Below are 16,550 nucleotides of genomic sequence, written 5' to 3'. Positions count from 1 at the left end.
GGTATGAACGCACGTCCCCTTAAGTTGAAATGGGTAAAATTTTATTTTTAGACTTGTTTTATGATTAAGGCCATGTGGGTAACAAAACACACAGAAGCTGTTAAATTTATCATACATATTTACTTAATCTATACAGAATTGAGTAGATAAAATCAGATTCACATTAGTGAAAAATCTCTACAAAATGTCTTTGAAAAGCAAAACAAGACTGCCTCTAACAATTCGTATCCTCATGAAAGACGTGGGCTGTAAAAATAAAGCAGTGTGTTTAGCACAAACTAGAAGATATCTGCATTTTTTTTCACAGTTATTTCCATCTACAGTCTGAAAGAGGTAGATTTTTCTGCAACACCTGAGAATTGAATTGTGATAACCAGGTGTAATAAAGGCAGTTGCATATGTAACTAAAAAATACTGGTCTCAGGACCAAGAAAAGTACTCCTACAAGTCTGAGGATGAAATGGTACATTATCCAAGACCCAAGTTTTCTCTACATCTTGGAGTCCACTGCCACTATAAATAATACACATCAAGACTCAGTGACGGTGCAACAAATGCAATTTAAGTGAATTCAACATTTAAACTTTTTCTGGGCCAGCCTAGTAGCATTACAGTGTTCTAGAATATGGTAGATACATGGTGTGCTACAAAGCCACAACACAGGGCTGGTGAGGTGAAAGAGGGTCTCCTTCCCAGAGGGTCCCATTTGTTTTTATTCACAGAGTAATGGGAGGAGAGATTCTGAAAGGACACAATTCAAATGCATCCCAGACAGAATCCATATTCTTTAAACACCGTGATAGCATCTAGCTTAAAATACACAGTAAGCCAAAAGCAGCAGGCCAAGTACTGTTAGTCACATTGCTTTATAAAGCCCTTAAAAATATGCAACAGGTCCAAGATTTACAATCTCCCACACAGGACAAGCACCACAAAGAAACGTGGTGGGCTACACAAGTGGCTTAAAACATTAAGAGCTGTACATCCAGCAGAGTTCTTGTGAAATGTGATCATTAGTACTAATTTTATGGTAGATTATATTTCTGATATATGTTCATTTCTTTCCTGGAGAAATGAATCAGTCCAGTATTTCATTTAGTAGCCAAAGAGGGGTATTTATAAGAGGCTGTTGGAGGGTATTGTTCTTGCTTCTGACTCATTTTGACAGAGTAATTAGATAACCTACTTTGTGGATTTCTTCTCCTCCACTGTCTGGCCCCTTGATTGATTAACATGACTGATGGCGGAAGCTTAGATATAATCCTCCACTCCAGGCACTGTTTCCTATCTATTGGACAATTTTCAATTCTTTCAACCCAGTTTAGACTATTAATGTGACAGGACTTTACAAACAAAACTTTTAACAAAGAGAAAACCTTTTTAACTGGACAAAACGGAGTTTATTCAGTCCAGTAAGCAATTTAACAAGTTTGTCAGTTTGATAGTTTTGCTCAGTGGAATGTGCTAACATCAGTTCTCGTAGAACCTTTTTATTTCATAAAGTATTTCAATGCAAATTATACGAGACAAAATCGAAACTCATCAGTGCAGCCTGATTAATCATTTGCATAACTGAGCCACAGTCAACACTGAAAAAGACAAAATAATTCAAAAGTTATGTGCTTAATTTCAAAATTTACCCCATTCCAAGTGTAGAGACTTGATAATACTGGTTTTTCCTTTAAAAAAAAAAAAAAAAAAAAAAAACTAAGAAAGGGGTGGGAAACAGACAAAGAATAAATAAGTCCTGACTACTGAACACTCACCAAGTTTTCCCACACTAAAAATGTTGGTTCCAGTGTTTGTTTCGGAAAAGAAATCGGTTTCAGGTAGCACTGCTCCACAATTAAAATTCCTTTTTTAAAAACCTGGAGTACTTTGCTGGTGAGACTCCTATAACAATTGAACACCAACAGGAGCCAGAAGGTAGAAGAGGAACTGTGCCCTAGTGAAAGCTACGTGGGAATTCACCCTCATCATCTTCAGTTGACAAGGGACTGGAAGTGGCTGCAAACGTCATCAGCCGTTTTCAAAGAATAATCAGCTTTCTGTAGGAAGTGGAAAATACGTACCCAAATTGGAATCAAACACAAACCACCATCCTCTACAGTAAGCATCAGGTGATCAGATTCCACAAATGGGCTCTAACTTGAAATCAAAGCAGTATAAGTACTTCTAAAGTCACATAAACGTTAAGCCTGTTTGTCCAGTGATGTGCCTGAATATACTACTTTGTTCACAAGTGACATCTTTATATACATATTCTGCCAAACCTTAGAGGGATTCTGAGGCTTGCAGCCTTCTCAATTTGTCAAGTGATATAAATATATCAAAAAGCTAATTTGAATCAAATATACTATGTTTCTGAGCCAACACTAGAGTTTTATTTCTACCTGGCATTTCTAATCTTGATTATTTTTAAAAAATATTAATGGGGGGGGCAAGATGTTTAAATTAATATTGTTTTCACATCAAGGAACTACTGTCAGAACAAAGTTCCCTTGTAATGATTGGCCCTGTCTTGAGTGAAATTTTCATTAGGATCCTAATGCAAGGAGCAGGGAAGAGAGAACAAGGAAATGAACACATGCATTCCTATGAAGGGGGGAAATGAGGCAGATGTGCAACACAGCTGAGGAAAATTTATAGATTAAAACTATTCAAAACTGCTAAGCAGCCTCCTGTACCACATAAGTCCAGTAGTTCTAAGAAAATACAGATATGGTAGAAAAAGTAAGAAAATTTTCACCACAAAACCAATAGTTACTACTAACAGAAAGTTATACACAAAATATATCTCTCAATACAGTAGTCACACTTTGTCTTAGTCAACGGACTCAATGCCTGGCATGAAGCCTGCGGAAGGGGCGCTTTTGTCGCCGGCCACCTGGGGCTCGGCCTCCAGGTGCACTCCTGGGGCTCTTTTCGAGGCAGTGTTCAGCTCCTTGTGAGAATCCATGGCAGTGCAGGGCTGCAGTGCAGACACTGCTAAATCCCTGTCTGCTGCTTTGACAGAGACCTGCTCTTTCAGGACTTCCACCTTCTCGTTCAGCTCATTTCTTTCCGTTTGAAGAGCCCTGCACAGCTTCTCTAACCGTTCCAGTTTTATCTGAAAGGCCTTGTACTCTTTATCACGGACTGTTTTCTGTGAGAAGAGAGACAGGATTTAAATAACCTGGTTAATTACAAATCAGGTTATTGTATACAAAAAGATTAAGTTAGCTGAGCCGTACTGGAAATTACCTGTTTATCACCTATTCAACATGTTCAGTTTCTTCAGATACCTAACGTTCTAGCTAGCTTCATTGCATACATATCTAAGTACACCTACACTGAATGCTACTTAACATAATTAATATAGTTCTTGGGTGACAAAATAAAGTGCCCTCTTTGTCATGTTTCTTACAAATGAAATCCACTTTTTAAAACATTTTGTATTGATGAACTATTAAGGAAACAAGATATTCGTCACAAAGACTAGCACATAGAAAACTTAAGAGTCCTATTAAAAACAGAAAACAACCCATCTTCTACACAGATTTCTGTTCTACCAATTTTTAGATAGATGAGAACAACATTCTTGTATACATGTGCCCTGACATTTTCTCTCATGAAATTTTATAAGCTGATCCTGTCAAGTTTCTGAAGATGTGAAATTTAGTGATTGTAAGCAATACATCCCAGTTTTAGAAAACTGGCAAAAAATATCTTGTTGCTTTTTTAAGCGTAGTTAAGTCAAGGTAGAAGGAAAAGCACCCAAGCTGTTTGCATGTGGGCTCTCAGGGAAGTCTGATCACTGCTCACCTCACCTACAACCTAACAACTGTCAGGAAAGACACTGCAGGTTGTACTCAGCACCCCTACCCACACCCCCACCTCTGGCCAGAGTCCTCAACTAGCTCAGTAGAGTCACGTGAACACATCCCTGAACTGATAGGTACCTGAACTTAATGAGTCCCCATGACTAAGAATACACCTTAGTCACGGGAAACCATCTCACCTCTTCAGCCATTTGCAGAAGTGCTTTATTATTGTTTTCCCATTTGGTACGCCATATTATTGTTTCTTTTTCCAGTTTTTTAGTTTTCTTTGTCATCTGTGAATCAACACAATTGCAAATTTAAATCTAAGTTCCATTTCTTATTGCTCTGTCCTGCCACAAAAAGTTTTAATGTCCATCCTCTCCCCCATCACTGCACCTGCCTTGCCCAGCTGACAGCTGTTACGTGTCTTTACAGAAGTAGCTGTGCCTGTCTGTCGGTAGCAGAGCTTATCTCAGTAGCTCCTAGGTTGGAACCCGAGTAAGGAGTTTCATATTATGAGAAAGACCAGTTTAATCTCAATTTCAGAGGCGGCGGCAGCACATGGAGGAAGCTCTCAGCATACTCAACTCTCAGTTAAGGCTGGAGTGCAGCTTTCATTCCAGCTGAGGGTAATGGACAAGGGCCTTCTCCTCCCCAAGCTGTATGAATAAAGGACCACGTTCATGAGTTTTCTGTCCATTTTACTAATTCCTCAGATTCTTGGAAAGACAGAGATTTTCAGCCCTACAAAAGATTAAGAATTGGTGCTCTACCTCAACCTCCAGGACCACATCAGTTTCAGACCTAGAGGCATCGTGATTTAGGTAAGACTCCAGTGACCAAGAAGATAAAAGTAGTTAATCCTTAAGTTTTGGTCATCCTCATAACTCACAAGACTGTTTTACTTCAGATTTTGCTAAAGATAAAGTGGGCCCAGAAATCAGGGGAGCATTCTTAAACCTATGCTACAAGAACCCAATTTCCAGACTTTCAGAATAAGACTTATCCATGCCTGTCAATCACCCACATTCTCGATATTCCTTTACCCACTACTGACTACACACCAGCTCTGATCCAAGTCGGGGCACTGAGCCAGGAACTATTAAGGGAAACAAGGATAACACAGAACCAATGCCCTGTGGCTTAGGTAATTACCCACAAAACTAACACAAGGCAATCTGGGGCAAAGGCCATAGGAGGAGCTCATGGATGATCTGGGTTGAGTGTTGACCCACAGTGATCTCTGTAGCCACTAACAGAAAGGAACATGTTCCAGTCCAGGACTCTCCAGAAGGACAGCAAATTTGGGAGTCCCTATTTTGAACTCTGTTCCACCTCAATAGTGAGCATGTGCTGGAATCCAGCTAACCCTCTGAAATGAGTCTAATAGTTCCCCCTTGATTGGAGCCTCAACTGAAAGGAATGAATCTGCTGCTCACAGAATTCTCCAGATTACTAGGTCTAAAAATACCTGAAGGTAGTAATTTTAGCACTATTCAGCACATGATAATTGAACACATGTAAATATGCCAAGCACTGTCTGAAATACTGTTTTATGAAGGGTAGGTCTTGCTATCATTTTTAACGATGAAGGCACAGCAAGGTTAAACAACTTGCCCCGGTCACACGTTATATGATGCAACTGGGACATTAATCCAGAATATACACTCTCAACAACTATGTAAATCTAATAATAGTCGTGACTAACATCTACTGAATGCTTACAAAGTGCCAGGCACTACTGTACTTCTCCCCAACCCAACAGCATTTTTTAAAATCCCCCATTTTGGACTGGCCACTTAACTCACTTGGTTAGAGTGTGGTGCTGATGACCACAGGTGAAGGGTTCATATCCCCGTACTGGCCAGCCACCAAAAAATACAGTAAAACCCCCTATTTTAAGGGGAAGAATGCAAGTAAAATAAGGATGGATGGATGGATGGCTATGTATTTAATTACATATTTTGGTTCTTAGCTTGATATCAACGATATCTCAATGCAGGCAGGAAAATGAAAAAGAAGGCAAAGAATTTGGCCGGGAAGAAAGAATTCAGTGGAGTAAAATTAAGAGCTAAAAAAGGTAGAAAGAAAAAGCAATATAGGCGAAGCGTCTTCAAAAAGTTCATGGAAAGATTCGTATTATCCACAGACTTTTTGAAGTACCCTCATTCTGGGCTTGAATGTCTTTAATTTCCAAGGACGCAGAGTTTTGTGAAAGGACTGAGGTGTGATCCTCTGAAGTGATTAAAACCAAAAACAACAAACAAAAAAAAACCACTTTATTTCTAAGAACAAACTGTATTTTATAGAAGAATCCACTGTAATAAAGACAGACTTCTAAGAGCACAGAGATCATTAGCCAGTTGGGTACACTGAGGGCAAAATAACCAAATACGCCTGCCAGTGGAGGATCAGAAAAGATAAAATTAAGACAGTGTCATAACAACATAAACTCATCCAAGTAGTAATTACACTTAAAAGAGCTTATATAATTTCCCTTTTATGTAATATTCCACTGAAAATATGCAAATACCTTTTCCATTTCCTGCCTGAAGGTTGTAAATAGTTCATTGCTTTTTGCCATGGTAGTCTGGAATTCTTCAAACTTATCCATATAAAGAGAAAGCTACAGAAAAAAGTATGATATATTCTGAGTTTCAGGTGAACAGTTCAAATTCCCAAACTTTTAAAAGAGCATATGGTTAAACGTGAGTTACTTGTTATAAGTGACAGAAATACAAATAAGTGCACACCCAATCCTTAGACAGGAGACATACATGGCTAAAAGTTCTAACAACCCACAGAAGCACCTTAAAACTAAGGAAATTTGGTTGACTTTATTATAATTGTTTAAAATGTACATTTACTAGCTCCATCCTGTCAATTATAACAAAACCTGAAGGATGTGTATAGCTATAAATTTCATGCTCCTATAATGCTTATCAACTACTCCCTCTCCTTACATTTGAAAATTGTCTTTAGGAAAAGATCGTTCTTTTAGAATTCCACCTGCACAGTTCTTAGCTTGATATGAAAGATATCTCTTTCCTTAACGTAAGAAGAAAAATGCGAAGGAAGCCAAAGAATTGGTTTGGTTGGGGAAAGAGAATTCAGTGGCATTATAGTTAAGAGAAAAAGAAAAACTACAAGAGGTAGAAACACCAATTTTTCTTTTAACTCCTACCCTCAAGGAATTTTTACTTAAGCTGGGGGAAAATGCTAGCCCGCAAGGCGTGCAGGGTATAAAATGCAGAGTCACCTTTCTGGCCCTTAGTCACCTTTCTGGCCCTTAAAAGAGCGGGATTTAAGAGGAGTGTGAGGGGCCGGTGCAGTGAGCGTCAGAACAGTAGGGAAAGCTTTGTCTGGGCAACACCTGAGTGAGACCTTGAGGGTGGCCTGAACGAGTTCATTTAGACTAGGAAGGAACCCTTTAGAGACTACCTAACATAATTACATTATTTTCAGGATAAGGAAACAGACCCAGAGTAATAAAAGTGTTTTGACCAAGATCACACAATACATACAAGAAAAGGAGGGAAGAATACAAGATCATGAGAGGCCAAGAAACAGCATAAACAGTGCTGTGTCAGGAATATTAAACAGCAGCTTTCAGCTGCCAGCAGTGCCATGTTAGGAATATTAAACAGCACCACCTAACAGCATGGGGGTGGGGACAGAGCAATATGATGGAACCCCCGCCCCCCCCCCGCCAGCAGGTGGGATGGGCCATACAGGTAGCACCCAGAAGGAGGTGCTGCTGTATGTGGGTGGCAGAAGCAGACCAAAAGCTATGTTACCAGTGGTGTTAAGCTAGAAGAGATCATTATAAGACAGCCAAACCACACCTGCAGAAAGGTGAGGGCATGGACTAGAATAAAGAGAAAGAGCAGGAATAGAAACGTCGTAGGGGTGAACTGGAGAAGAACGCACAGGGCTGATAGCTAATGAATGGTAGAGGAGGCACACACTGACAACGCCTCTAAGGCTACTGGCCTGGAGTTGGGGACAATGGTGGTGGCTCAGGCACAGTGAGGGAGCATTTCTAGCACCCGAGGGACAGTGGAAGTCAGGGCAGTTTTAGCATGGCTTGTTTCTACTGAGATGGGACATGCAGGTAAAGGCTGTCCCATCTGAGAGTTCAATGCTGGCCCACAGTGGGTGGTAAGTGGCAACTCCCATCACACCTGGACCTAGGTAGCTAGATCACAAAACAGTAGGTCAAGACACAGCAACTAAGTACCATCAGCAAATGCTGACAAATGCCATGGTAAGAGCAGAGACTAAGACAAACTCTTGGGAAGAACAGCCACATTTAGGTAGCAGGAAAAGAGGTAAAAGCAAAGGAAACAGTAACAATTGGATAAGAGGACTCAGGGTGACACAGATCACCGGCAACAGAAGCTGCACTAGAGACAGTACAACAAAATGGGAGCTGGCCTGTGGGCTTGGTAAGAGGCTTCTGGTGACTTCCACTGCAGCATTATCAATAACTCCCACATTCAAGAACACCTTCCTAAGCAATCAATAGACTTTAATACCTTCTCCACATCGATCTTTGTCCATTTACATGGACAACTGAATGGATAGGGCTGATAAGGGGTTCAAATCTCCTAGAAGCATTCTAGCATGATCATAACTTACTGTGGAAAGTTCCAAAGATTTCTGATATCTCACACCTCTTGAATTTTTACCCTAAGTTAGGCTACCTTTATAGGAAGTTACACAATGTAAAACACTCCCAAAGAATGTTGTAAAAAATCCACATTGTAAAATGTTCCCAAAGAAAAACAGCACTCAAAAGAGGTGCTCATAAAGATTTATGCCAGTTCTTAATGTATCAGTCCTTTAAGAAACTTATTATATAATAAACTTTTAAAATAAGTAAGGGCCAGCCCGTGGCTCACTCGGGAGAGTGTGGTGCTGATAACACCAAGGCCACGGGTTCGGATCCCTATATAGGGATGGCCGGTTCGCTCACTTGGAGAGCGTGGTGCTGACAACACCAAGTCAAGGGTTAAGATCCCCTTACTGGTCCATCTTTTTTTAAAAAAAAAAACTTTTTTCAACAGAATGCAATCTAATTAACTGAAAAAAAGGGTGAATTACAGGTACGAATGCCTAATTTCACCTGTCTATAAAGACACGGGAAGTCTTTCCTATATCTTCTGAGTGAGGAGACAGCACGTGCTACTCATTCCACACAAGACAACCATTTCGAGACACCTATGGGGTCTAGACTGAAGAGGAGGGAGGGCCCCAATTAAAATCCCCACAGCACAACTCCACCTGGGAGCAGAACTGTGTGCTCACATGCAGTTTTTAAGACAGGTTATGGGCTCATAGCACAAAATCCTAGATATTACATTAAACTACATGAAATGGCCATTTTGTAGGTCAAAGTCGTCAAGTATTCTCGACTTCAGCAATTTCATATAGTTCAACTTGATACAAAAGAACTAAAATCTGAGATTTACCAGTTTTCCTTTAGTGGGAAATTAGGTAACAACACATGGGAACAGACTGAGAAAGGAAGGAAGTTATCTAGGATCTTGGAAAGGGGACACTGAAGATAGGGTGACTGAACACCCCAGTCTGCCTGAGACCGGTGGGTTTCCTGGAACACAGGACTTTGAGTACTAAAACCAGGAAAGTCCAGGGCAAACTGGGATGAGCTGGTCACCCTAATGAAGAGGAAAATTCCAAGAGGGACCTTTGATCTCTTCCTCAGTCTGGTCAGCTCTGGCTAGGAATTAAGCAAAACCATCCTACAGGAGATTCAAGGTATATATCAAATGACACAGATTTTTCTTAGAAATTCTAACTACCCCTTATGTCAAGTTACCTGCTGCTTTAGTTGTACTTCTTGCTGTTTCATTTGTTCATATTTGTGCCTCGATTCTGTTGCTTCTTTCAATAACTAAAAAACAGAAACATTCTGGCAAAATACTAATAGCAATTACAAATATAACTACAATGTCAAATGACCATACAGTTAGGCTTCATCCTTCTCCTATTTTAGCAAGAACCACGGGTCTAGAATGAAACATCCTGTTCATCTATATCTTTGATCTGTCCCACTTGTTAACATTTAGAAATGTAGGAATAATCTTTTGCTTCTTAAGTAGAAAAAGTACCATGGAGGTCTAAGAAGATTTACAAAATTCAGGGTTAAATTGTGTTTTAGGTGAAAATAATTCGATGTCCAGGATCAGCAAAGAACATGGCTAGAAATCTGGACATCTGGGTAACTTAGAAAGCCCCTCTACTCCCTGAGAGGCAAGATGAGGCAACTGCTCCATTTATGGAGCAAAGCAATGAAATCTGAGACCTGGATTCTGAGTACTTTTTTTAAAAAGTGGGGGAGGATATGATGGGCGCTTTCATTTATATAAAGTACTTGGGTTTTCAAAAAAATTATATGGTGCAGTTGCATAGTAGGCAGTTGTGAAATTCAGTCCCTGATGGCCAGTTCGCGCACTGGCTAAGCGTGGTGCTAACACCAAGCTAAGGGTTAAGATCCCCTTACCGGTCATCTTAAAAAAAAAAAAAAAAAGAAATTCAGTCCCTGAAATAAAACACACACAGACCAAAGAAGCCTTGAAAAGTCCTATTGAACCAATCAGAAAGTATGTACGTGTGATGTGTTTGTGTGTATGTATGTAAAATGTATACTCCGACTTTGGAAACAATAACCATTTCCTCAGTTGAGCACGGGATACCATTGTTAGTTCATGTGGAAGGACCACGCTGTGTGAAAAATGTGTCTCTACACCCTAGACTCACACTCCACGTGACATGTTCACATCACAAGGGCCACTTAGGAACTGAGTCTTCATACCATGCTCACCTCGGAGCCCTGGCTACTTGAGTAAATGCTGGATGGAACAGTCCACATCATAATCATTTCTTTCTTTTATTATTATTTTTTGGATAAGCACATATAGTTGAATTTGCACATGTTAAATATACATACCCAATGAGATTCCACTGTATTCATAATTTTTGACAGGCAATATAATCTGAGCATTCTGGGAACAATACTGAGTGATTAGGGTACAGAGAATTCTGTTAAAATTTTATCAGAAAATTATACCAAAGTAAACAAATGGTTTCCCTAGTTCCAACTTACTTGTTTAAAAACAAAATGTAATTGTATATAGGAGACCGGTGTGTAGTAAGCTTGATGTTAAATTGAATTACCAAATTTAATGTGCGAAAAAAATACTAGCACAATTCTTGGATCTGACAACCATTAACTAAGAAGTGAAATAAATATTCTAACCACAAGAAAAATCAAACAAGTGCAGGTTTTTCCACTAACCTGGTCTAACCTCTCCAGTCTATTTTCTGTATAAAAAGTTAAATAGAAAAAAACAGCTGAGGGGCTGGTTGGTTAGCTCAGTTGGTTAGAGTGCAGCCTTATAACACCAAGGTCACGGGTATGGATCCCCATACTGACCAGCCACCAAAACATAAATAAATACAAAAGAAAAAGTTAAACAGCTGAATGTTTGCTAACACACACACACACACACACACACACACACACACACACACACACACACTCTCTCTCTCTCTCTCTCTCTCTCTCTCTCTCTCCTCGATCTAGAGTAAAAAACCAACTAGCATGCCTCACCTGCTACAATGAATGCAGAATAAAACTAAATGTTTTACATGGCTTTGGTTACAATTTTGGCAATAATTCTTTTTTAAGAAGTAGAACTTACAAACTCTCTTTCTCTCTGATGTTTTCCATCAGCATCTTTTATCAGCTGTGTTGTTTGCTGAAGTTTGGCATCCACAAGCTGTTGCTGCAGTTCCTTATGTTTGAACACTTTATCAATATGCTACGGGAAAAGCAAAATTTCTTCCATCATTTAAGGAAGAAAGGAACACAGTAGGGAGGAAAAATAACACGTTAAAACACCTGCTCATTCTGCTTTCCTGCTAATACCACCCTAGCTAACTAAGAACACTGAGTCACTCTGTCCCTGCACCTGCAGAAGTGGCTACTCGATACCACCTCACAACCTTCCTGCACCTACAAGAGCACTGCCCTCTGACTGCCACCCTCTACCTGGCCCCATCTCCACCACCAGCTCTGTACTTCCTGTGTCTGCCCCACACTGAAAATAAGGCTCAAAGATGGATTAGCAGATCAAACTATTAAACCCATACATCATGCACATAATTCCTTTTTTTCTCTCCATTAAATTTTCCCAAATTTCTCAGCTGGAGGCAGCATGACATGATGGTAGGAATGGCCCAGGCCAAAGCCTGGCCAGTGTGTGGCCCTGGGTAAACTCCTCCCCATGCTGAATCTCAGTGCCCTCATCTGTACCAGGGACAACGACACCCATCTTGTAGAGCTGTTAACAGTAAATGCAACAGTTGCACTATGTAAGGTGCTTGGTGCCTGGCACATATTAGATATTTGGTAAAAGCTTGTTAGTATTTCCAGACAAAATTGATAAGTGGTTATTTATGTACAATAGAGTCATCAGAACATCCCTTCCCAGCTAGAGAAATAGAAAAATAGAACTCTTCCAGTAACACTACCCTACATAAGAAGGAAACATGCTAGTTGGTAAGAAGGTAGCCTAAGTATTTAGGAGAGCACAGCGGGTGATTTCTCTTCACCTGCAAGTAATTTGATCATTATTAATTATATCCTGACCAAAGAGAATATTCTATAACATTCAAAATAAATGAGACTCACAAGTAATATGATTAAAACATAATTTTCAAATTTGCTACATGTGAGATGAAGTAGACTGTCATATTAAACAACAAAACTAGAAGAGTCATTTTAAGAAAATTGAGAGCTTTTAATCTAATAAAATTTAACATCTAGGACAAAAGTTTCTTCAATAAACATACTGCATACAAAAAAAGAATAAAGATAAATAATAAATAGGCATGCTGTAAGTATAAAATAAAAGAGGGGGGAGGATCTATATTTTAGAGTTGAGAATTATAAAACCAGAGAAATAGATGGAATTTATTTGAATCTTGATTCAATTTTTTTTTTAAAAAGGAGACAATCAGAAAAATTTGAACAATGAATATTTAAATAATTGTTAATTTTTTAAGTGTGAAAATGGTATTGTGGTTATGCTTAGAAAGAATCCTTATCTTTTTTAGCTATACACTCAAATACCTATGAATGGAATAATATGACACCTTGGGTTTGCTTCAAAATAACCTAGGGGAATATAGATGAAACTGTGGTTTCAGCCACTGAAACTAGGTGATATAGTCTCTCTCTACTTTTCGGATTACAACTTTCCACAGTAAGTTTTTTTAAAAAAGCAAAAGGTAGGGGCCGGCCCGTGGCTCACTCGGGAGAGTGCGGTGCTGATAACACCAAGGCCGTAAGTTCGGGTCCCTATATAGGGATGGCCAGTTAGCTCACTTGGGAGAGCGTGGTGCTGACAACACCAAGTCAAGGGTTAAGATCCCCTTACGAGTCATTTAAAAAAAAAAAAGAAAAGAAAAAATATCTGAAACACAGGTGTAATAATGGTGGTGGATACTGTACAGACTCTCAGATGTTTGAGATACAGGATATTTTGGGGTCAAATATTTATTACTATTAGTCTGGATAAGGGAAAATAATATGTATGCTAAAATGGCAACTTTCCAGTGTCACGTGGAAGTAGTAATTAACACGTCTCCTAGAAATTACCTCACCTATCCAAAGCCAGTGACTTCAGGGCCATCAAGTGATGATCCCAATGAATCCTGCTGGTCATGTGCTGCTCAATCCTTTCCTAATAACCGACTTCTACTACGCATATACCAAGGTTCTAAAACATCCTGTGGGGCCGGCCCGTGGTTCACTCGGGAGAGTGTGGTGCTGATAACACCAAGGCCACGGGTTCGGGTCCCTATATAGGGATGGCTGGTTTGCTCTCTTGGGAGAGTGTGGTGCTGACAACACCAAGTCAAGGGTTAAGATCCCCTTGCTGGTCATCTTTAAAAAAAAGAAAAAAAGAAAAAATCCTGTGACAACAATCTTACTTTAGTAGAGAATGGTGAAGCTTTTGCTAACACTGAGAAGCTGTCTAAACAAACCAAATGCTGTTACCTCCTCTCTCAGTGCATATTGTTCAATGAGCTTCTTCAGCTTCTCTCCCAGTTCTATGTTCTCCTGTCGGAGTTTGGTGTTGTGTATGTCATGTTGTTCCAGCTGGGCCTGGATTTCATTTAAAGTAATCTGGAAATGTGCAGTTGCTTCTTTACGTCGTTCTTCTTCCTCTCGTGCCTGTTGCATATTTTCCTCCTTATTATCCAAAATAATTTGTTAATAGCACATATCTGTAGAGAAGATGCTCACAAAAGATGCTGCAGTGATGGGAATTCATTTATTGCTCCCCCAAAGTGCTGCCTCTGAACTATAAGTCCTCCCCCTTATTTATGGCCAGAAGGCTCTCATGTAAAAGCAAGCAGCTTTTCCTAAGTAGATAGATGCAAACTATCCTGCTATAAAAGAAGTGTTACGTGACATCTAAAATCCAGTATACTGAAATACAAGTCAGTGGCTTCTCCCAGCAAGCAGCCAGCTCCCCAGTTGCTGGCTGTGCAGGGCACATCAGCTTAGATCAGCCTAGAGTGACACAGCCCCTCATGCAGCTTATTTTCTGGGTCACACTTACTACTCCCTAGACAGGAAGGGACAAATTGAATCCTTATTTTAAAAAGCTTACTTTCAACACTTGCTAGGATACAAATGTTAAAAGACCTCTGCATGTCTAAACAATAATTATCATCCACTGAAAATGTTGATTTGCTATGGGAAAAAAAATACCACCCAGTTTAATTAATATCTAAATTCAAGGGTTCAAAAGCAAAGAAAATAACGGTTCCCACGAGGTGAAGATCCATTTCATGAGTGCGCCTATATCCTTGGGCCTTGGGGTTTGTTTTGAGTAGGGAGGGTGGATTTGACCAGAGATCCTGCTCAAACTCACACCACAACTGTACACAAGGATGGGCCTGTCCCATCTTCCCGTGGCTCTGTTCTTTTTCCCTCTTCCCCTGGGGATATCAATTAATCTTTGGATACCTGTTCCCTTTTCCTTTATAATTAGCCAAGGTGTAAGGACTATTCTAAAAGTACTTAGCAACTGAATAGCTGGGGGTGGGCCAGGGGACTTGGGCAATGCAGTCATGACATCCACCCAAGAGCTCAGCAGGAGTTCTCCCTTCTCAGACTCACTCTGACTCAAATCTGTTAAGTTTCTCATTTCACAGCAGCTTTTCATACATGTTGATCAGCTACATCAGTGCCCAGCAGAAAACTGGCAACTCTGGGCTTCCTAAGCCATGGCTCTAAGCAGGAGAGCTGTGGACATAAACATCAGTCCCAGCTAGATTCCCTGCAACCAAGTATGAGGTAACTAAGGAGCTCTATCTTGAACAAGAAACCAGAACTTACGCAGAAAGAATTAGTCTTGCATTTACAGTGACCTCATCACACACAGCATCAGCCCAAGCAAAATAGAAAATAAGGTAGTATCTCTGTCTCCAAGTAGAGATAAGGATTTATTTCAAATAAGTACAAGTTGATCATAAAACCAGCTAAGTCCGTTCTGAAAAAAACAAAAATAAACCAACTAACCTTTAACGTCTTATTGTGACGCTGAAGCTCCCTGCAAAGAGACTCTAGTTTGCTTCTTGCCAAGATAGCCTTGCTGTGTTCACTCTGCAAGTGAACTTTCTCTTTCACAATCTGAGCTTGCTTCTTCTGCAGAATCTTCATTTGCTTCTGAACATTCCTGCTCTCCTCCAGCTAAAATTAACAAGCACTTTACATTTAGGAAGAACAGTAAAAACCTTAAGAGTTATGGCTAGAAGAATTACAATAAGAGAACACATTTCCAAAAAGCCAAATACTGTAGTGTAATATTTTATTTAAATTGTTTCATGCCATGCTGCACTGCCAACCTTCTCCTCTCTTTTCCAGTCATGATTGGAAAGTAAGCAAATTAGGGTAGGAAAAAAAATCTTATTTTTCATTTCTTTACCCTTTAGATTTAGATATATTTAACTTTCACAACAACTCTTTATTATCCAAGTTTAGCTTTATTATCCAAGTTTTATAGAAGAGGAAATATATCAGCCCAGAAACATCCTTAATAAGGTGCCCAATATTCCATAATTAGTACAGAGTGAGGTGGAGATTTGAGCCTAGCAGCCTGAAAGTGATTCAAGGACTGAAAGTGACTCTTGACTTCCATATTGACCTGCCACCCCCTGGGGTCCTTGATTTTGTCAACTTGCCTGACTCCAGACACTGACCACAGCTCTTCTTCCTGGTTTCAACTCAATGACTCACAGGCAATGTGGGCTCCTCAATTTCTAGATACAACCCTGCGTTGTTGTTTTTGGTTTTTTTTTGACGGCCAGCCAGTAGAGGGATCCGAACCCTTGACCTTGGTATTATCAACACCACACTCCAACCAAGTGAAACCCTGTGTTTTCTGAACTGATGATGCCCTTCAACTGGACATCTCCTGCCCCAGAATTTTCCTGAGGCCCACTGGCAACCCTGCCCATGTGCTCTAGGCTTAACACTCTGGAAAATGAACTAACCCCTGTGGTAGCTGCAACCTACTCCAATGTTGAAGGCCAGGACTAACAGTTCTAAAGCCAGACATGCCCTGAATTGCTGTTTGTCTATTTCCTACCTGTTAAGAGACCTGCTCAAATCCAAATATAAAATATGGGTTTACTGTGCTTTGT

At 39.9% G+C, this 16,550-nt stretch overlaps 1 protein-coding gene across 1 annotated transcript in view; it reads right to left on the bottom strand.

Annotated features, from left to right (window-relative positions):
* Nucleotides 1-130: 130 nt before the first annotated feature.
* TXLNG (taxilin gamma) overlaps nt 131-16,550 on the bottom strand; it is a 36,171-nt gene continuing 19,751 nt past the window's right edge. The window contains exons 4-10 of the mRNA XM_063082962.1: nt 15,427-15,597; nt 13,894-14,088; nt 11,531-11,650; nt 9,646-9,720; nt 6,337-6,429; nt 4,001-4,096; nt 131-3,145 (exon numbers count right to left, since the gene is read on the bottom strand). Of these exons, the coding sequence (XP_062939032.1) occupies nt 2,825-3,145; nt 4,001-4,096; nt 6,337-6,429; nt 9,646-9,720; nt 11,531-11,650; nt 13,894-14,088; nt 15,427-15,597 (1,071 nt within the window). The 3' untranslated portion in view covers nt 131-2,824. The remainder of the gene's footprint in view (nt 3,146-4,000; nt 4,097-6,336; nt 6,430-9,645; nt 9,721-11,530; nt 11,651-13,893; nt 14,089-15,426; nt 15,598-16,550) is intronic.

The sequence above is a fragment of the Cynocephalus volans genome, chromosome X, assembly GCF_027409185.1.
Source record: "Cynocephalus volans isolate mCynVol1 chromosome X, mCynVol1.pri, whole genome shotgun sequence".
In the NCBI taxonomy this organism is placed as follows: domain Eukaryota; kingdom Metazoa; phylum Chordata; class Mammalia; order Dermoptera; family Cynocephalidae; genus Cynocephalus; species Cynocephalus volans.
The sequence above is the reverse complement of the archived record's forward strand: the minus strand, read 5'-3'. Positions and strand labels throughout refer to the sequence as shown.